The sequence below is a fragment of the Schistocerca serialis genome, chromosome 3 (genome assembly GCF_023864345.2).
Source record: "Schistocerca serialis cubense isolate TAMUIC-IGC-003099 chromosome 3, iqSchSeri2.2, whole genome shotgun sequence".
NCBI classification, from domain to species: Eukaryota; Metazoa; Arthropoda; class Insecta; order Orthoptera; family Acrididae; genus Schistocerca; species Schistocerca serialis.
In genome coordinates, this window is record NC_064640.1 from 981040527 (window position 1) to 981062496 (window position 21970).

The 21970-nt window shown below is 43.0% G+C and overlaps 1 protein-coding gene across 1 annotated transcript in view; it reads right to left on the minus strand.

The window, feature by feature from the left end:
• Window positions 1-3318: 3318 nt before the first annotated feature.
• LOC126471348 (barH-like 1 homeobox protein) overlaps window positions 3319-21970 on the minus strand; it is a 108131-nt gene continuing 89479 nt past the window's right edge. The window contains exons 2-4 of the mRNA XM_050099469.1: window positions 13551-13654; window positions 13297-13463; window positions 3319-4321 (exon numbers count right to left, since the gene is read on the minus strand). Of these exons, the coding sequence (XP_049955426.1) occupies window positions 4129-4321; window positions 13297-13463; window positions 13551-13654 (464 nt within the window). The 3' untranslated portion in view covers window positions 3319-4128. The remainder of the gene's footprint in view (window positions 4322-13296; window positions 13464-13550; window positions 13655-21970) is intronic.

Below are 21970 nucleotides of genomic sequence, written 5' to 3' on the forward strand. Positions count from 1 at the left end.
GAAAACAGTACAATAATTACTTTTAATGGAGACTAGCCATTGAGATCACTGTTACATGTAAAAGTCTTTGGAATATTGTTTCAGTGCACTTCTTGAAAATATACAATACCGTGTTGTTAAGTCTTGAAATTATTCACATGCTACTTTCAAGAGGTTACAATACGAAACAGTTATATACATTTTTTTTTTTTTTTACAAAGACACAATCTGAATGGAAACAGGATGCAGATACGTTGACATGCTTACTAACTGCTTATATTAAGGTTCTGCCATTTTCTGTTTGCCGTTCGGTTTTACAGGTAGCGTTCTTACCACACATAAAAATAAAGTCTTTGATTAACGTGCTTCTGTACACTATCTGATACAGTTAAGTTGTTCTCTGCACGAAATGTTTTTCGTTGGATTTTAGATCTTTGGGAAATCATGAGAAAGTAAGAATTTGGCTTCTGCATTTATCACATGGCCTATTCAATTACGACTATTGTATATATTTTATGTTTTAGACATCGCAGATGGTATTAATACTTATATCGGTAGTCCAGTCTACTGTCACAATTGTCATAAATGTTAAATGTTTCATATCGCATACTGAGTTCAGTTCTGCTGCTAACAGATACATAGACAAAGAAATGAATGTGTTTCACTCACAGTGAAAGGTTCAGAACCAATATTCAATTCAGGAAATCTTCAGATATTATAAAATATTATTTGTAATGGTTAAACGTATTCTGCATATCTACATCACATGTTTAAAAATTTGAAGATCAGGGTATATTTCTATTTTCGACTCATAAGAGAGTTAAATTCTTTTTCAATAAATTTTAATTTTGAATAGTGTGACTATCCCCCTTTATTGTTTCTGACCTTACTCTACTTATTGCACGTCTTGTTGATATCACATAAACAACCTTCCTATCAGTTTTCGACATCTTTGATTGCCTAGCATGTGTTCGTGCAGTGCTTTACCATATGTCAGGATAATTTCAAGTTATGGTGGTTCAACTAATCAGCTATGTGAACTCGATGCAATACAATAATATAAAAGGATAAGTCTTTCATCCTTGAAAGGCAAGAGTCATATTAATTCACGTTAGTATACATTGGAAACAAGTTGTACTATTTGTCTTTTACGTCTTGCGGAGGATGGGAGTAGTAGTGCTATTGACCAAGTATGGGTTTCCTTACAAACTCCGCTCTCATGCAACGCGCACTACCATTTACATCGGACTAGATAGTCCAGGGTACACTTCTTGTCATTTCCAGGAACATGATCCCCTACATTACAGTGTTTCTTCCGTATTTGTAAATCGGTGCACAACAGAATAGTTTCATGTTTCTGACAACCATTTGGAGTACTTCATCTCATTAAGAAATAAGTGAAACAGCAACTTAATATACTTCTCCGATTTGCTAAGTCGTCCACACAAAAAGTACATAATGTCTGTGTTTATAGAACGAGAAAAGGAACGTTTCTTTGAGCTTCTAAAGGAATAGTGAAGTGTAGAAAGTTGTATTTAACATATACGTTCAAATATTTGGAGCGCATTTTGTCTGTATGACGAAAGTGATGGAAATAGTTGGGCGAAGTCCTTAATAAGCGCATCACATTAATTACTGACGCACAAGGAATGAGGTTATTCAGATCTCTTGTTATGTGGAAGGCAACAGCCTGGCTTGGAAACGCAATTTCTAGTAACATGGAAGAAGCTTTTTGGATAGTGCACTTAACACTGGGTCATGAGAATTCTGCCCCGTAGTCCATGACCTGTGTAAACTGTCTACAAATAGAAGCAGCACACAGTATCTCTAAGATTCCAATTGCCTTAAATGCGAGAGTATTACAAATGACTGGAGCAGTTTTTCCATTGTACTGCAACTATATTTTTGACAATATTATATAGTCATTTTCCATTATAGAGAAACTTATAAAGCTTTCTTTGTTGTAACTCTTTCCGCTTTCTTCCATCAGAGTGCAGCAGTAATCAGTTAGAAAAGATAGCGACTGGCATTTAGAAAGCTTACGTTGTACACAAATTTCATTTGCATTATTCTATTACTATAGTGCAACTACAATGCTTAAAGATATTGGACGAAGGTACAACCTAGTTGAACTCTATTCTGCGACGGTATGGACAGTTTGTAGACGCAGAATACCTCTCATAGCGGAAATCAGGACGGCCGTTTTATTTTAATGTTTTTCGCGTTTGTGAATGCTATCAGTCCTTTGGCTGAAGAACGGCTTGATTGTACCACCCATAAGGGGCGTGGGGATGAAGCAACAATAAAGGGAAAAATGTGTTTAATAATGCCTTCGCCAAAAGGAAATGGACATGTTACGTCGACTTCGACTTCATTAGAGACTTGAAATCTGCAAAATTTGCACGGAGAAACGCATTGAGTATCTTTGTACGGAAAAAATGTAGCTCATGCACATTGGTGAAATCATTTCAGTTATTTCTGAAAGTTGTCTACAAAACTGCCAAAAAAAATCTTGTAGCTGCTTTTATTTTCTGTACGTTGAGATAGTTACTTTTTTTCCTAAGAAGGTACTAGACATTCAGTTGAAGCAGGCCCCACAGAGTTAAAGACCAAGGCACGGCTGTAAGCCACAACAGCTCTCTAAAAACCAGTTATTTGTAGTAACGTGCTCAAGCGTATTCTTCATGCCGTAAACATTGTACGACATTCCCGTACGCATACTCCTATGTGTTTCTGTAATTGGAAATGTACGATTGTCCGAAACAGTTAAGTGACTTGAAACAAAATATAAATTTTACCTTTAAGTAGTCGCGGTGTTTAATCCTGTTAGATCGTCTTTCGTATTTACATTACAGCTGGTGCACCCAAACGCACAATATAGTTGCATTATCTTGATCTCAAATCTCTTGAACCGCACGACAGCCAGAGACATGAAATCGTCTGTCGATGTTTTCTTCTCGGCGCTCGCTACAATAGAAAAGTTGGGAAAAACGTAGTTTAAGGAGATATGTCTCGTTTCAAACTTATCGAATCCCTGGACAACCTCACATTTTTGGTGGCAGCCGAATTATGACATAAATTTTGTTATTTGTCTGAGTTTCGTTTCTGTTCACTCAGGAGAAGGCATGTAAAATAATTGTGTATAATGTAAGATTGTAGTTTTCAGAAAGAAACGTTTTTCAGCACACTGTCTCTAGTGTGAGAGGCCGCAGATTTCCCAATACATGTTATTTAATCCGCATGCCTACACTGGCTAACCACCTTAGTAACTCATAAGATTATTTTACTGTTTGCAATCTTAATATTCTGCTACTGTCAAAACGTCCTGAGAGATTCTATTTAAACTGAAAGTCTGGCACCTAATTTAGAGAACTGATATTTGTTCATATTTGGAAAAGGAAAGAGAAAAAAGCAGTGTTTGTTTCTTAATAAATAGCAAATTGAAGTTTTTATTGTTTCGTTGCCATTCATTCTTCTTCATCTCTCGTGTTCGACGCGCAAGTCGCCGAAGTGGCGTCAAATCGAAAGACTTGCACCTGGCGAACGGTCTACCCGACGAGGCCCTAGCCACACGACTTTTTTTTATCCCTTTTTCTTGGTAACTACGATCAGTCCAGAATCCGAACTACAACAATAACGCAAGGCAAAATGCTCCAATGTCAATCGATGCGTCCCTCGTTCGACATGAAACCATTTCACTTACTTTTTTTCAGTTTTAATTTCGTCAGCTCACGTTACACGGAATAACTGAACTGACTTGTTTGTGGCCGTAAACTCTGCATCTTAAGATATCTGCACCTAAATATTTGTATTCTCCCGCATGAAGGGATTGGCTTTTCTGTGCGAGGGAAACATTCCTCAGCTTAGCAGGAGTTGCAGTCACGTGAAGTTCAACTTCACGCAACGAAGAGCTGCTGCGTTGTGTAGACTCTCTTCGATTCGTAGGCAGCGACGCTCGGTGTCGGGATCAGACTCGTAAGGTATACACACCCAGATTGCGGCATTTCGCGCGAAGTGTAAATTGTCCTCAGTTATCTCGCGACGCAACTCGTGGCACCAGTCACACGCAAGTGGCACTCCTCGGAGATGCTGATGTTTGGTTAGCGCCCGCTCCTCGGAGAGAAACTAGTTCCGTGAGACGTGGTCGCGCTACAGTTGGCAGCCGTGCACGTAGGTGACGTTGCGGAAGATGGCGGCGGCCGTGGTGAGGAAGGCGGGCGGCTGGTAGGGGCAGCAGGCTGCCGGCTCTGCGGGCGCATGCGCAGACAGCAGCTCCTTCTCCACCGACGCCTGCTGCCGCAGCTGCTCCAGGCGCAGCTGGTTTTGCCGCTTCCACTTAGTCCTGCAACACAAACCCGAGCTATCATCCCTACTGATCATAGATGAAATAACGCGTGTATCATCAACAGTTTACTTCGACCAAACTGCTATGCCACTTAATGAGGACAAGGCCAAACCTCGGTCGAATAAACCCCAGTCACTACAATGACAATGGATCGTTTCCTTACATTCAAAGCTAACCGTGAAGAAACGGAACAACACATCTGCAGACTTACAGGAACCACCTGTGGCGCTAAACCGAGCTTCGACCATCTGCCTTGGTACTAAACTAAGGCGACGAAGTCACGGAATAGCGATGTAGCGATGTGGACATCTGCAGATGGCGTTAGTATTGCATACACGAGATATAAAAGGGCAGTGGTGGAGTTGTCATTTGTACCAAGGTGATTCATGTGAAAAGGTTCCCGACGCAGTTAAGGTCACATGAAGGGAATTAATAAGACTCAGAACGCATTGGTAGTTGGAGCTAAACCAATGGGACATTCCATTTCACAAATCGTTAGGGAATCCTATATTCCGAGATCCACAGTGTCAAGAGTGTGCCGAGAATACAAAATTTCAGGCATTATCTGTCACCGTGGACAATGCAGAGGCTGACGACCTTCACTCGAGGACCGAGAGCAGTGGCGCTTGCGTAGAGGTGTCAATGCTAACAGTCAAATGGCTCAAATGGCTCTGAGCACTATGGGACTTAACTTCTGAGGTCATCAGTCCCCTAGAACTTAGAACTACTTAAACCTAACTACCCTAAGGACATCACACACATCCATGCCCGAGGCAGGATTCGAACCTGCGACCGTAGCGGTCGCGCGGTTCCAGACTGTAGCGCCTAGAACAAATCCAGTCCTGGAAGACGCAAACTATGTGAGAAGCGCCCCGTCGGCTTGGAACACATCATCACATTGTACGATTGGATGGACCTGATCAGTTAAAGCGGTGACGTAATCCTTGACAATAATGCGATTTTGCAGGGGAACTATGGGGCCCATGGAATACCACATTATGACTTCCCAAATCATCATTTTACGCAACTAACGTACTATTTCCTCACATCGGCAGTCTTCAAAAACAACTGCTGAAAATGATGAACAAAAATCTAAATAACAAGACTGGTCTTTGCAGTGGACAGAGATGTAATCGGCGCTTGTCGCTACCAACAGCTACTGCAACGTTTAGCTTCACGGCGGTGGCGTTCGCAGAAATGAAAAACCAGGGAAGTCGACACGAAGTTTTTCGGACAAATCCGACCCATGGGACACCTTTTATTGCGCCACTTATATGCAGTTACCATTGTTAGCACAGTGGTGAACGTACGTATTTTTCCTTTCAATTCTTGCTCTAAGGGGAATAGGCAGGCTGCTAGTTTGTCGATTACAGGATATATAATAATAAATCAATACTTACATATACAACTCTAAAACCGGCAGTATATTTACCAGTTGAAGTCGATATTTTTATGGGCCGGTACGTAGACCCTTTTGCCATCAATGGTTGATATGTCGATAATTTTTCTCGATATATGAAAGCCAATGACGAAATTATGTTAAATAACGATATATCGGACTCCCTACATTTTTAAAAATACCACAGTCCTACTGCGAAGTAGCCCTAAGCGCCTACAGGTAGGCAACCGCTTGACACACCTCAAATGTCAGTCGCCTGCCTACTTGACTGACAGTTCTCATCTCGATTTATCTTTGATTTGAGTTATTTATCCGACTGTTTCTGCGACGCATGCACAACATACTACGTAGTATAGCTTTGAATGACGAGGTTTTATCGTGGCAGCGAATGAATATGCCCGCTGGGATACACCGAACGCAGTCACCGCCTCGCCCTGAACATGGCTGCAGAGTTCACACACGAACTGTCACGACGGGAAGCCTTAATGTCGCGGATGCAAGTACGTAAAATGACGGAAGACGATTTCTTTCTTCCGTGTGCGGGGTTTTTACGCCTGAGCTTTCTCGTTCGTGCCGTCATTATGAAAGCAGTGTTCGTGGTTCTTACGTGATTAGTCAAAGTATCCTGCATTTCAGGTCTCCACCCAAGCTATAACAAATGTTAATTCAATACTTGTTTCCATCTTGTTTCTTGACGATTCTCTCTCGCCCCACAAATCACCAACATTTGCGTAAGCAAACTCCCTAATACAGTTTCGTACAACTTTGGAGGCAGCATGGCAATACGCTTTCGATGCGCATCTCATTGACGGTTTCCACTCCTCTGACTGGTGTCCAAATCTCTGGAGAGTACAGGCCACTCTGGTGATACTATCAACGACAGCGTCAGATTTAGGGAACAGTCTTATATCAGTGGTACAGTTTAAAAGGCATTGCAGTGAAAACTGTCTCCACGGTGATGCTGCCTGTCTGACAAAATGTGTATTAGGTTGTATCTAACTATTGTACTCACCAGTTTGTCAGACTGTTGAGAATTCTGCATCGAGCGACTGAAGTTTGTTTTGTGCCCTGACGAGGTAAATATTTCTTTTTGAAGCTAAGCATCTGTACTCTTATAGGTATTTAAATTCTATTTATAATTTATATAGCAGATAACTACACTTATTCAGTGATAGAACAGCGTAGAAACATTTAAAATCGCCATAGTCCCTCTGCAGTGAAAGGTAAGTTAGAAAAGTATAGCGCCGTTTTCTAAATTGCACTATCACTTTTCTTATATATTTCTTATATATTGTACCGCTACAGTTTAAAACGGTGTTCAGTATACATGCTTTAACTACTGATTTGTTCTAATAAATGACTTAATAATTATGCTGCTATAAGACTTGACAATAGTGAAAATATAAATATAGGAGGCATATTTATGGCTCATCTTTCGAAGATTGAATTTCGCACGTTTTGCTATTTCATTTAACCACGAAAGAGAATAGATTACACCTGATCTGTAATTACAGTTTTCACATCTTGTCGTACTACAATTCATGTGCTGAATCATTCTATCGACACACGTAATCATAAGACATGTTAATTGGCAATCACGTAATGAGAAACAAGAGATTTATTCTTTTTTTTATCAGAATAACAAAGTGTTACTTCACTTACCAGAGCCCCAGTGAAGTAGTAAAAGTGGTTTAGTAATTATAAATAAGAATAGTATAAAGTTGTCACATTTTTCAACATTGCAAATTTTTCACATGATGACACCTACAAAATATGGTTTCTGACCCCGAAAAAGACATGGAGATGGGTATTGATATTTCAGAAATATTCCCACAGAATAAGGAAAAAGAAGCAGAGCAACATCATTTACTGTTGAGATCGCTGATAGTCCTTACAAGAGGCCATCCTTGACAAAAAATCTGAAGAAAAAAAAAAACCAAAGTACCGACTACCGTTTTGTGGCAGTTTGGGCATTTATGTGGTTATGTTTGGAAGTTATTTGCCTGTGAATTTTCTGGTCGTACTTCAAACTCCACGTGACGTGTTTCGTGAACATCACGGAACATTTGGGTGAGCACTTCTTTATAAGACGACTTGATGTAGTACCTCGCAAACAGCTGTGGGTCAGTATCTCTATAGAACGGGTCGGGCTGGTGAACTTCTGGCTGCCTTAGTGTGTACAACCTGTCGTAAAAACAGTGACTAATGTACAACAATAACACTTTGATAGTAAATGTGGACTTGATAGCCATTTACAACATATTCTGCAGGCAATAAAACCTAAGAAGTTAAACTTTACAACATTTTCAAACAAGTTATTAAAGAGATCTTCACAGATTCAGTAGTACTGTCAGATTGTCAATATATTGACCGTCTGAGGGCGCGTATTGACGTATTGTCAACCGTAGAAATGTTAATGAGCAGTATTGATGGGCTTCAAAATATTCTCAGCATTGTCAATATGTACTGGACGTTTGAGGTCAAATATTGACTGTTTGACAATATTCCCCATTAAGATTGTGACAGAGCTTCAGGAATCAACCACGCGGCGTTAGTGTGCACTACTTATTTTTTCAATTCGCCGTTGTGTATATCACACCTTAGATTCAATTCTTAAGGAGTCTTTTAACACAAAATAATTTTAATAGGCCTATTCGAGGGTAATCATTGTATATGCCACTTTAGAATGGTTAACGAAGGATTCACTATGACGTTGCTTACTGCATTAATTTTAAAATATAGTATAGATTGTTGCATCACTTAGCAGTTTTGGAAAACGCACCCATTTCGAAAAATACGTCACATATCTGCAGTGACTAGTAAGAGGTCTGGGAAGTGAGTGTCAATTTCACCAAATTATCACAAAGCGTAAAAAAGAAATGTTTGACGTTAATTTCCTGAACAGGTCCTTGCTAGGCAGATATAGCTTCATAGGTTTCCATACAATTTTTTGCAGATATTACAGAACTAAACGTCGAGCATTAGAATGGCATGTCCGTCGCCAGACACCTTTAAGTTACTCCTAATATCTTGTCGAATGCGATTGCCTCTCTCATTAAAGTATTTTGCTTTCCTATTTTATCTCGTATCAACAGTAATAACTTGTCGTACGATGCAGAACCATCGGAGAATAATATATAAAATCTTTTGTGGGCCGTGATTCTGATATCAGTGAATAAGTTAACATGTGACCACTGGCTCCTTTCTTTCAGCCAATCTCTGACCCATTTCCTCTTTTTCGTTGTTTTCCGTTGCTTGCAAGCTATAGTTCACGTAAGTGCAGCACACGCTTTCTTTTGGGTCTTCGACATCGTAACCTTGTAAAATCATTCTTTCAGCTGACCATTTTTGTCAGTGTTATTGATCGTGTGAGGTCGCTTCAATATATTGAAGGTTTGACAAACTAGTGTTGTCAATAAATAGTGAATGTGTGCAGGCCCCTTTAGAATTCCGAACCGCCGATATTTTTACGATCTGTCAGATGCTGCCTCCAAGTCTGAGTTATGCTGGGTAGCTATTTAACCGAATTTCCCTGAACGCTGCTTTTGCAGGCTGAGGCAGTACCTATCAACGGAGAACGAAGCAGCGGACAACAACAAGCCTATTGCGGTAGGTGGACTGAAAGTTAGGGATGAGAAGTTATTATCCTTGTGGAAGATTCCATCGCTGTCGGGGAAGAACTGAAGCATGCAGGGATTAACACTCGTGTAGTACGCAGCTGTCATGCTGACTTCGATTACTACCATAGGTGCATGGAAACGTTGGTGAATGTCCCCCATTGCATAATACTGCCCAGACCGGCTTGTGTCTGTGGTACAGTGCATGTTTGCATTTTTGAATCCTGGAGCATCGACTTGCTGTAACAAGAAACGTGATTATCAGCCAATTTTCCCTCCATCTATGGTCGAATCTCGATGATACCGTGCCCATTGACGAGGTCGTTGTGTCAGCACGGGAAAATGTAGGTGATCACCTGTTGCAAGGCCGCATTTTAACAATGCCCACTGAACGATGTGCTCCGAAGCACTTGTACCCGCGCCAGAATTGTTCCCTGTCGTCCGATCGCGCCCTACCGTACTTTACAGAGCGGGGCAGCCTCTGCGATGTGTCGTGGTAGTGCAGTAACTTGTCACCCAATCACAGTTTCGTCGTCCTTCAACAACTTTCCAAATATGCTCACACCACTATCGTGCGAACAGCCCACCATCATCCCCATTTCCGGGATGCTCGTTCCTAAGATCCAGGCAACAACAAATTGCCCTTTATCAAAGTCGCTTATGTAGATGAATTTGTCCATTTGAGTCCCGTATGGTTGGCATAATTATTCCGCTTATTTTCTTTTCTTAGCACGCCACCTGTCCGTAACGGCACCACGCAGCATATCGTCTCTCGGTGGGAAGTGGTCGTAATTTTTTGAGTTATCGGTGTACGTAGGCGGCAGGTCCGGGTTTAATCCCAGTTCGGTTTTATAAAGAGTACTCTATGGTTTTGGCCCCTTACTTAGCTTGAATTTATCGTGAATCTCTCGCTCAGTGCAAAGTTCCAAGCGACTGGAAAAAAGCGCAGGTGACTACTGTATGTAACAATGGTGAAAGAACGGGCTCACAAAATTACATTTCTGTAGTTCCATCTTGCATAAATGGAGAGGGACTGCGGCTGGTCGAAGACTTGAAGAAAATAAATACCGACAGCCGTAATTTTATTAATTGTTTTATTGGCTACCCGTTTCGATGCCTTATTGGCACCATCTTCCGGCCTCTACACACATGGCTAGATAAGTAAGCTAAACGTCCACGCTATTACAGGAACATTAATTTCTGCTGGCTTCCATACATTTCTGACACTTCTCTGTAGATGTGGACTGTCCACACCTCTAGTCCAATAGAATAATTAATAAAATTACGGTTGTCTGTATTTATTTTCTTCGAGCCACTAAGTTACAGAAAAATCTCCCTAACATCGGTATTCTGCAGGTCTTTGAACAAAATGGTTCAAATGGCTCTGAGCACTATGGGACTTAACTTCTAAGGTCATCAGTCCCCTAGAACTTAGAACTACTTAAACCTAACTAACCTAAGGACATCACACACATCCATGCCCGAGGCAGGATTCTAACCTGCGACCGTAGTGGTCGCGCGGTTCCAGACTGTAGCGCCTAGAACCGCTCGGCCACCCCGGCCGGCAATCTTTGAACATATTCTCATTTCGAATATAATACATTTTCTGAAGACCGAGAAGATTGTGTCCCCGAATCAGCACGGTTTTATAAAGCATACGAAGCTCAGTTAGCTATTTTCTTACTTTATATACTGCGAGCGAACTATTAATGAGGGGTAACGGGCAGAGGTTTCCGGAAAGTATTCGATGCGCTGCCCCACTATTGACTGTTAACGAAGGTACGAGAATATAGGATACGTTCCCAGATGTGCGAGTGACACGATGACTTCTTAAGTAATAGAATTGAGTGTATTGTTCTCGACAGCGAGTGCTCATGAGAGCCAAGGGTGTCGTCAACGATCAGGCGGACGGGCTGGGCAGCAATCTGCAATCGTTTGCTGACGGTTCTGTGGAGTACGGTATGGTGTCAAAGTTGAATCACTGTGTGAGGATGCAAGATGATTTAGACAAAATTTACAGTTGGCGTGATCAATGACAGCTAGCGCTAAACGTAGAAAAATGTAAGTTAATGCGGATGAGTAGGAAAAACAAAACCGTCATGTTCGAATACAGCATTAGTAGCGTCATGCTTGATACACACACGTCGTTTAAATATCTGGGCGTAACGTTGCAAAGGGGTATGAAATGGAACAAGCGTGAGAGGGTTGTGGTGGGACTCCAGTTTACTGGAAGAATTCTGGGAAGTGTAGTTTATCTGCAAAGGAGATCGCATACAGTACGCTGGTGCGACCTATTCTTGAGTATTGCTCGAGGATCCACCCTAGGTCAGATTAAAGTAATAATTCGACACAATTCAAAGGCGGGATACTAGATTCGTTACCAGAAGTTGTGAACAACACCCAAGTGTTACGAACATACTTCGGGAACCGAAAAAGTTATCCCTGGAGGGAAGACGATGTTATTTTCGAGGAATAAAACTGAGAAAATTTAGAGAAGCTGACTACAGATCAATTCTACTGCCACCACCACGAAGATAAGATACGAGAAATTAGGGCTCATACGGAAGCATATAGATAGGGTTTTTTCCTCACGCTATTTATGAGTGGAATAGGAAATTATATGACTAGTAGTTACTGTAAAGTGTCTTCCGGAGTATATACGTAGGTGTAGTGACTTCTTTACGACAAAGTGTACTAGGCGTGATAAAAAAGTAACAAGGAATTTTCTAATTTCGCGGGTTTTATAAATCCGATTTTCAATTTTTTTTACATTGGTGGTAAGCATGTTCCCGATGAATGTTTGCACTTTCGGCTGCTCGGCGAATTTTTACTTTCTAAAAAGATGTATCAAAGAATTTGCATCAAATTTTACTTGAAAACTGGAATAAAGTGAGCTCATTCATTCGAAATGTTGATTATGGATTTTAGCGAATCTGTTACGAGTAAGACAAGAGTTTACAAGTGGTATAAACATTTCAAAGAGGGTAGAGAAGACGCTGTAGACCGCGACCGCCCTGCCCCCCCCCCCGCCCCCCCATACATTAAACATTAATTACTGACGAAAATATGGTAGAAGTAAAGAAAATGGTTCTCGAAAATCTCCAAATGAGCGTCAGAGAGGTTGCTCATGACGTCGGCATATCCTTTGGCTGAGGACACGCACTTTTTTCGGATGATTTGGGCATGAAAATTGTAGCAGCAAAGTTTTTCCGAAATTGTTGAAGATCTACCAAAAACGACGTCGTGTAGACGTCGCTCAGGAATAGCTGAATGAAATGGACAACGATCCGTAACTTCTAAAAAAAGGTTATGACAGGTGACGAAACGTGGATATACGGATATGACATCAAAACCGAGGCCTAATCGTCCCGACCGAAAAAGCTTTGACAAGTTCGATCATACGTGAAGGGACTTCTCACTGTTTTCTTCCATTGGAACGGGATAGTGCTTCACGAGTTCCTGTCTTACGGTTTTACAGTCCATAAGGAATACTACCTGGAAGCCATGCAGCATTTCTGTGAAACAATCCGAAGAAAGTGACTAGAACAGTGGCAAAACCAGTTGTGGAAACTGCATCACGATCATGCTACCGCTAACACCTCGACGCTTTTTCCCGATTTTTTGGCAAAAAGCAACCTTTACGTTGCCTCAGCCACCGTATTCGAGGGACATGACCCCCTGTGCCTTCTTTTTATTCCCGAGGCTGAAGAGAACAGTGCAAGGACGTCGTTTTACCACCGTTGACGAGATAAAAACGGAACCACTGAACGAGTTCCGAGATTTGTAAAAGCGCTGGCACGGGAATATTATATCTTAGGGGGATCACTTTGAAAGGGACGAAGTTGATATTGATGCGTGAATAATCTTTTTTCTTAAAAAAAAGAAACTAAATTCCCGTTATTTTGATCACATTCGTTGTTTGGTGCAGAGGGAGCCGAGTAAGAGAATGCAGGTACCTGCGGTTCTGGTACCAGGTCTTGACCTGCGTCTCGCTGAGGTTGAGCGCGTCCGCCACGTCGCTGCGGTCGGCCACGGAGAGGTACTTCTGGCAGCGGAACTTGCGCTCCAGGTAGGCGAGCTGCGCGTGCGTGAACGCCGTCCTGCGCCGGCGCGGCTTGCGCCCCTTGCCCGCCGCCGCCGGGCCCGCGTCGCCCCCGCCGCCTCCGCCGCCGCCGCCGCCGCCGCCCCCGGCCGCCTCCGCCTTGGCGTCCAGCGCGCTCACGACACCGCCATCGTTGCCGCCGCCCCCCGCGCTGCCGCTGCTGGCGCTCGCGTCGGCTACGCGCTCTGCCTCCCGATCCTCTTCCGACTCTTCTGCTGAAACAGTCACACACCGGATTCGCTAACAGTTCACGTAAATACGAGTACGCGCTAGCTCGACGAAGGCAGTCGACAGATTTGGACTACCATTGGTGTTCGGCCTATCATTCTCACCAAACCGATAGGTCGGGACCGAGAGATTCGGCCTCGTGGAATCGCAGCTGGCGCAGATAACTTGTCGAGGCTGCTCTCTTTTGTTATTGTCGTAAAGCAGCGTTTCAGTATCAATTTCACAGGCCGATACGATGAGGGAAGAAGAGGATTTACTATTCCTTACATGCGCAGCTTTTATTTTACTGCAAGAAACTGACAATCGGAAAAAGAAGAAGAAACGTCGCTCATGGACGACCTCTCTTTTAAAATGTAGGCAGCAGAGTGATGGTACAAAATTAACGTTTCACCTTAAAGCTGAAATGGAATATGGGCTGTTTCATAATTTTTTGCCAATGAGAGCTACGGATTTCAAATTTTTATCGAACTGTGTAAACCCTACAATTTCCAAAGATGACCCCTCCTTTAGAAGAGCCGTTCCTGCACTAAAACGATGTGCATAAGGAATCCACATTCTTTTTCACATCGTGCACGTTATTTTCTAACAGCTGACTTATTTCCCTCCGCGCGCCTAATCTTTTCAGTTTGTTTTTACAATCACAATTCGTAGGCCCCATAAACATTCCCGTTCACGATAAAACTACTAGCTTTAATGCTGTCTCCGTATTCCACTCAATACTCCAATATTTTTAGATACAGTAAATACATATCTGTAGGACAGGCAGCAAATCGGTACTGGACCGATGAACAGTGGACCCGCCGTCAGTACTAGGAGCTGGGTTCCAAGCCTAACTCACCGCCAATGCTTGGATGCTACCCCCGGCGGTCAGAACCCCAACCGAGGCCAACCTCTTCGTACACGCTAAGCAGATTTCGAACAATGAAGCGGTTAGTTGTCGTTCGTTGCCTTAAAAAAAAAAAAAAAAAAAAAAAAAAAAAAAAAAGCTTCAATTGGCTCTAAGCACTATGCGACTTAACATCTGAGGTCATCAGGTCATCGGTCCCCTAGAACTTAGAACTACTTAAACTAAACTAACCTAAGGACTTCACACACATCCATGCTCGAGGCAGGATTCGAACCTGCGACCGTAGCGGTCGCGCGGTTCCAGACTGAAGCGCCACGAATACAGATTTCCGTGATTTAACAGATTCCAAATCACGACCTATAATTTACAAAGTCAAATAACGTCTTTCTCATATCTAGACAATCGGCAAACGTGTCTTCCACCTGCTAGATGCACACTCTACAATCGACCTCCTCTCAACTAAATAAAGAAGTCAAATGCGAAGAAGCACTCGTCTGAACAATTTACATGATAAAAGAATAATGAGCCAGCGCAAACACACATCCATTTCAATCTTATCAAATTCCCACTTGATAACGAAAGCTGTCCAACACATACTAAGCTATTCGGTCGTCTGGACGACAACACGGTGAAGTCAGATACAGTCCCGCATTGCAACAGCTCTCTCCGTTGGATGGCCTCCCACTGTCAGCGGGACACTTGAATCATTCCTACCACAGGCCCCACATAGACACAACCATCAAACCAAATCGAACACATGTATATTTAACCGCTATACTTACAATTGAATGACATTCGACAATGAGCAAAGTATCCGAAATACACCCTGCTTACGGCTCTGGAAATAGAAATATCATACCATTCTTATCGCTTGACATACTCTCCCCTTTGGTATTACAGTATTCCACGTCAAATCAAAGTCTTCCTACCACTGGACAGTCATATCCTTTACACACATCTCAGAACACAAGCACATACTCTATAAAATAGATGCTCCCAGTTTAGAAAATTATTCTGCTAAGGAACGTGTTATGAAACCGGTATTTTCAACCACCTCAAACCATCGTGGCTAGATGTTTATCCAGTATTTGTAAAGCATTCTCTCTCTCTATGCCATTTCAGAAGTTCCGTGATATATCGACAGGCTATAGGCGATGCTTTATTGAGAAAGATCGCAAGCAGTGGATGATGCGTAAGAAATGTACACTAGCTTTTCAGATCTCTAGTGCTACGCTATCCGCTAGAAATGAAGTGTCCGATTTTGAATCAAGTCCTTGCATTCAAGCACATACCTGTGTAGCATCCTATGGAGAAGTCCTTTATTACAGCCACTAAAGAATCATATTTCTAGCACTCTCATATCTCGAAACGACTCACATTTCTCTAGCCAATCTGCTACAGTAAAATCCCAGCCTCGTTTTAGTTAGCCCCCATGCAACTGCTGCCATTTTTCCAGCTTTACGGATCTGATATTTCCAATTTAAATCGCAACTGGAGTCGGAGGATAATATATCTACCACATTTTGCAACCCATGTAGAAACAGGCTAAGCTGCGTTACTGCGACAGGACAGTGTTTTAACCACTCGATGCAAACTGGAACTGCTGAAAGGACAATGATTTTGCGAACCTTGCAGGAGAGCTTCTGTAAAGTTTGGCAGGTAGGAGACGAGATACTGGCAGAAGTAAAGCTGTGAGTACCGGGCGTGAGTCGTGCTTCGGTAGCTCAGATGGTAGAGCACTTGCCCGCGAAAGGCAAAGGTCCCGAGTTCGAGTCTCGGTCGGGCACACTGTTTTAATCTGCCAGGAAGTTTCATATCAGCGCACACTCCGCTGCAGAGTGAAAATCTCATTCTGGAAACATCCCCCAGGCTGTGGCTAAGCCATGTCTCCGCTATATCCTTTCTTTCAGGAGTGTTAGTTCTGCAAGGTTCGCAGGAGAGCTTCTGTAAAGTTTGGAAGGTAGGAGACGAGATAGTGGCAGAAGTAAAGCTGTGAGTACCGGGCGTGAGTCGTGCTTCGGTAGCTCAGATGGTAGAGCACTTGCCCGCGAAAGGCAAAGGTCCCGAGTTCGAGTCTCGGTCGGGCACACAGTTTTAATCTCCCAGGAAGTTTCGAAATTGGAATAGTTTTACCACATTCGCGTGGGTTTCCAAACTACAGTCCAAATCTGATTGCTATGCGTTCCGTTTCGACTGATTCCTCATATTGCAGTCATGTACGCAATCACTGTTTCGGTGCCAGCATCCCCCAGAAGGTATCTCCCCTCAACAAAACTGTTTCTCCAACTCGAACAAGCATTGTGAGTCAATCATAATGTGGTAACCAACAACGTCACAGTGGACGGAAAAGACACCGCCGATCTACTGAAATAATAAGCATTACAATTGATAATATGAACAATTTTACCAATTCTAAATTAATTTCAACTCTGATGTGAGAGCTTGTTTCCCAATTTCAGTATCATAGCTAAACTACCCCTTGGCCACTTTGCGAATCTGTATAGATGACTGTGCAGTACGTCCATTCATTGTTAATTCTCGAACACAGATATCATCAAAGTATATTAGACAGCGCTCTACATATTTCTAACACCTATAGCATATAGCTTAATTTACGATCTATGTCTATGCTGATGGGAGTCACAGAACATTCCCATAGTCTTATGCTAAAATTAGAGACTGAAAGACCTCCCTCACACTGTCATCGACCAACCCGCCCTGCGTCACTGGTACCTATTTAATCTGCAACCGATCAGAAGTAGTCAGCTGTATTTCACGTCTCGTGAATGGATGGAGCTCGCTGAGTCCTCGCCCATCCAAGTGTACAAGATTTCTCGAAATGCGTCCATGTCGAGGAGGTTAACATTCCTTATCGATGTACAGTAACAGATTTGAAAGTGTTATCCATCAATTTTAAACTATTATTCCAGAGTCTAGGATCAATAGCTGGAAGGTACTGTTAAGAAAGAGAAATAAAAACACGCACTCCTAAGGCTACAACGTTCCTCACTTAAAACCGGCTATTATGTTAGATCACATAAGTTTCCAATCTATGACTCATATGTAAGGTAGCCCTGTTAATATTCCAATGTAAGAAGTATATTTTAAGCGCATGACATACATCCTTCTTCCCGATTTCTCTAGGATAAACTATGCTACCGAACAGTAAAACGAAAAAACTATTTTCTTAAAACTTTTGCTCTGTGTGATACAACATAGCTTTCCAGTGATGGATAGCGACCACTGTTCACGTCCGATCACAGTTCAGAAATTATGCTATCCGTGAATCAACCCAATATATAAAATGACCGTTACTAACGGGGAAAGCCTCTTACAAGGAAACAGGTAAACGCATAGCAGCAGCGCCCGACGTGCGAAAAATACCAGTCATTCTATCACTAGCTCTGTCAGGCTCATATAAAAAGGTTGGCCATTGATCGTTGCCGGGCCAAATATCTCACGAACTAAGCGTCAAACGAAAACCTACAAAGAACGAAACTCGTCTAGCTTGAAGGGGGAAACCAGATGGCGCTATGGTTGGCCTGCTAGATGGCGCTGCCATAGCTCAAACGGATATCAACTGCGGTTTTTTTTAAATAGGAACCCCCATTTTTATTACATATTCGTGTAGTACGTAAAGAAATATGAAAGTTTTAGTTGGACCACTTTTTTCGCTTTGTGACAGATGGCGTTGTAACAGTCACAAACATATGGCTCACAATTTTAGACGAACAGTTGGTAACAGGTAGGTTTTTAAATTAAAATACAGAACGTAGGTACGTTTGAACATTTTATTTCGGTTTTTCCGATGTGATACATGTACCTTTGTGAACTTATCATTTCTGAGAACGCATGCTGTTACAGCGTGATTACCTGTAAATACCACCTTAATGCAATAAATGCTCAAAATGATATCCGTCAATCTCAATGCATTTGGCAATAAGTGTAACGACATTCCTCTCAACAGCGAGTAGTTCGCCTTCCGTAATATTCGCACATGCATTGACAAAGCGCTGACGGATGTCAGGCGTTGTCGGTAGATCACCATAGCAAATATCCTTCAACTTTCTCCACAGAAAAAAAGCCAGGGACGTCAGATCCGGTGAACGTGTGGAAAATGGTATGGTGCTTCGACGACCAATCCACCTGCCATGAAATATGCTATTCAATACCTTTCAACCGCACGCGAGCTATGTGCCGAACATCCATCATGTTACAAGTACATCGCCATTCTGTCATGCAGTGAAAAATCTTGTAGTAACATCGGTAGAACATTACGTAGGAAATCAGCATACATTACACCATTTAGATTGCCATCGATAAAATGGAGGCCAATTATCCTTCCTCCCATAATGCCGCACCATATGTTAACCCGTCAAGGTCGGTGATGTTCCACTTGTCGCAGCCATCGTGGATTTTCCGTTGCCCAATAGTGCATATTATGCCGGTTTACGTTACCGCTGTTGGTGAATGACGCTTCGTCGCTAAATAGAACGCGTGCAAAAAATCTGTCATCGTCCCGTAATTTGTCTTGTGCCCAGTGGCAGAACTGTACACGACGTTCAAAGTCGTCGCCATGCAATTCCTGGTGTATAGAAATATGATACGGGTTCAATCGATGTTGATGTAGCAGTCTCAACACCGACGTTTTTGAGATTCCTGATTCTCGCGCAATTTATCTTCTACTGATGTGCGGATTAGCCGCGACAGCGGCTAAAACAGCTACTTATGCATCATCATTTGTTGCAGGTCGTGGTTGACGTTTCACATGTGGCTGAACACTTCCTGTTTCCTTAAATAACGTAACTATCCGGCGAACGGTCCGGACACTTGGATGATGTCGTCCAGGATGCCGAGCAGTATACATACCACACGCCCGTTGGGCATTTTGATCACAACAGTCATACATCAACACGATATCGACCTTTTCCGCAACTGGTAAACGGTTCATTTTAACACGGGTAATGTATCACGAAGCAAATACCGTCCGTACTGGCGGAATATTACGTGATACCACATACTTATACGTTTGTGACTATTACAGCGCCATCTATCACAAAGCGAAAAAAGTGGTCCAACTAAAACATTCATATTTCTTTACGTACTACACGAATATGTAATAAAAATGGGGGTTCCTATTTAAAAAGAACGCAGTTGATATCCTTTCGACCTATGGCAGCGCCATCTAGCGGGCCAACCATAGCGCCATCTGGTTTCCCCCTTCAAGCTAGACGAGTTTCGTTCTTTGTAGTTTTTTCGTTTGATGCTTACTTCGAGAGATATTTGGCCCGATCACTATCAATGGACCACCCTGTATACACAGGGCGTTGCAGTACCTCACAAGCACCTATCGCTAACTTAGTTATGAAGCTGAAGTCTCGATTTTACACCCAACATGCGACAGGGGGGTTGGAGACATCACATAAATCATAGTTCGTTTAGAGGTATGTGTCACGTTTTATCACACGTGAGACTGAAGTCATCTGATGCAGGAGAGGTTTACAGTTAACGATCGCAAGTAGACAGTGCTTCAAATCATATACAGAACACGTGGCTGTATGCATGTTTAACGCAGGCTATGTCACGTGACAGCAAATGCATGTAAGTTTATAGACGAATGGTTCTTTTTCTTCCAAAAATGCGTCAAAACGGTAGTTAACTATCCCCCCTCACTTTTCGCAGTTCTATCTATTTTATGTCAGTTCTATCCATGTGATCGTGTAATAACCTCCCGTTCTGTTTTCTAGAATTGGTTTTAAATTTAGTACAGCTGCCAACACTTAGCGCAAATGCACTGATGGGTAGGCATTGTATGGCGCAGTACTCGATTGTATCCAGTCACCCACACATTTGGAGAGCGTTTACCCTGTTTTCTGTATGAGTGTGTATATGCATGTGTCGCAGAAAACTCCCCAGGACGCAGTACAGCAGAGTTAGTGTTCGAGTGTGGACCCGCTGCGCGTTATTCCCTGACCGATGTTGGCGTGCGGTCCGGGGGGTGTTCTGCGACACATGCATATACACAGTCATACAGAAAACAGGGCAAACGCTCTCCAAATGTGTTGGTGACTGGATACAGTCGAGTACTGTACTATACTACGCCTCCCAATCAGTATATTTGGGCTAGGTGTTGGCAGTTGTACTAAATTTAAAACCAATTCTAGAAAACAGAACGAGAGGTTATTACACAATCGCATGGACAGGACTGACATAAAATAGATAGAATTGCGAAAAGTGATAAGGGACATAGGTATAAATTGACCGAATGTAAATGCTGCGAAATTGAACAGATACTTACGTATCTTCTGGTTGGTGCGGAACAATTTGTACATGTGATCAAGTATGCTGCAGCAAGAGGAATCTGAGAAAATATCGACATGGTAGCGAAGGCAATGAGGGAAGCAGTCAATTTTTGTCCGTTGAGGCAGCATTATACTGTATGTCTGTTGAGGTCCCTGTGATATGACGAGTTGACTACTGTATTTGACGCTTTTCAGGAAGACAGAGAACCATCCGTCCATAAACTTAAATGCATCTGCCGTCACGTGACATAGCCTGCGTTCGACTCGCATACAGCTACGTGTTCTGTATATGATTTAAAGCACTGTCTACTTGTGATCATTAACTGTGAACCTCTCCTGCATCAGATAACTTCAATCTCATTTGTGATGAAACGTGACACATTCCTCTAAACAAACTATAATTTATGTGATGTACTCCAACCCCCCTGTGGCATGTTGGGTGTAAAATCGAGACTTCAGCTTTATAACTAAGTTAGCGATGGATGCTTGTGAGGTACTGCAAGCCCCTGTGTATATACACTCCTGGAAATGGAAAAAAGAACACATTGACACCGGTGTGTCAGACCCACCATACTTGCTCCGGACACTGCGAGAGGGCTGTACAAGCAATGATCACACGCACGGCACAGCGGACACAACAGGAACCGCGGTGTTGGCCGTCGAATGGCGCTAGCTGCGCAGCATTTGTGCACCGCCGCCGTCAGTGTCAGCCAGTTTGCCGTGGCATACGGAGCTCCATCGCAGTCTTTAACACTGGTAGCATGCCGCGACAGCGTGGACGTGAACCGTATGTGCAGTTGACGGACTTTGAGCGAGGGCGTATAGTGGGCATGCGGGAGGCCGGGTGGACGTACCGCCGAATTGCTCAACACGTGGGGCGTGAGGTCTCCACAGTACATCGATGTTGTCGCCAGTGGTCGGCGGAAGGTGCACGTGCCCGTCGACCTGGGACCGGACCGCAGCGACGCACGGATGCACGCCAAGACCGTAGGATCCTACGCAGTGCCGTAGGGGACCGCACCGCCACTTCCCAGCAAATTAGGGACACTGTTGCTCCTGGGGTATCGGCGAGGACCATTCGCAACCGTCTCCATGAAGCTGGGCTACGGTCCCGCACACCGTTAGGCCGTCTTCCGCTCACGCCCCAACAT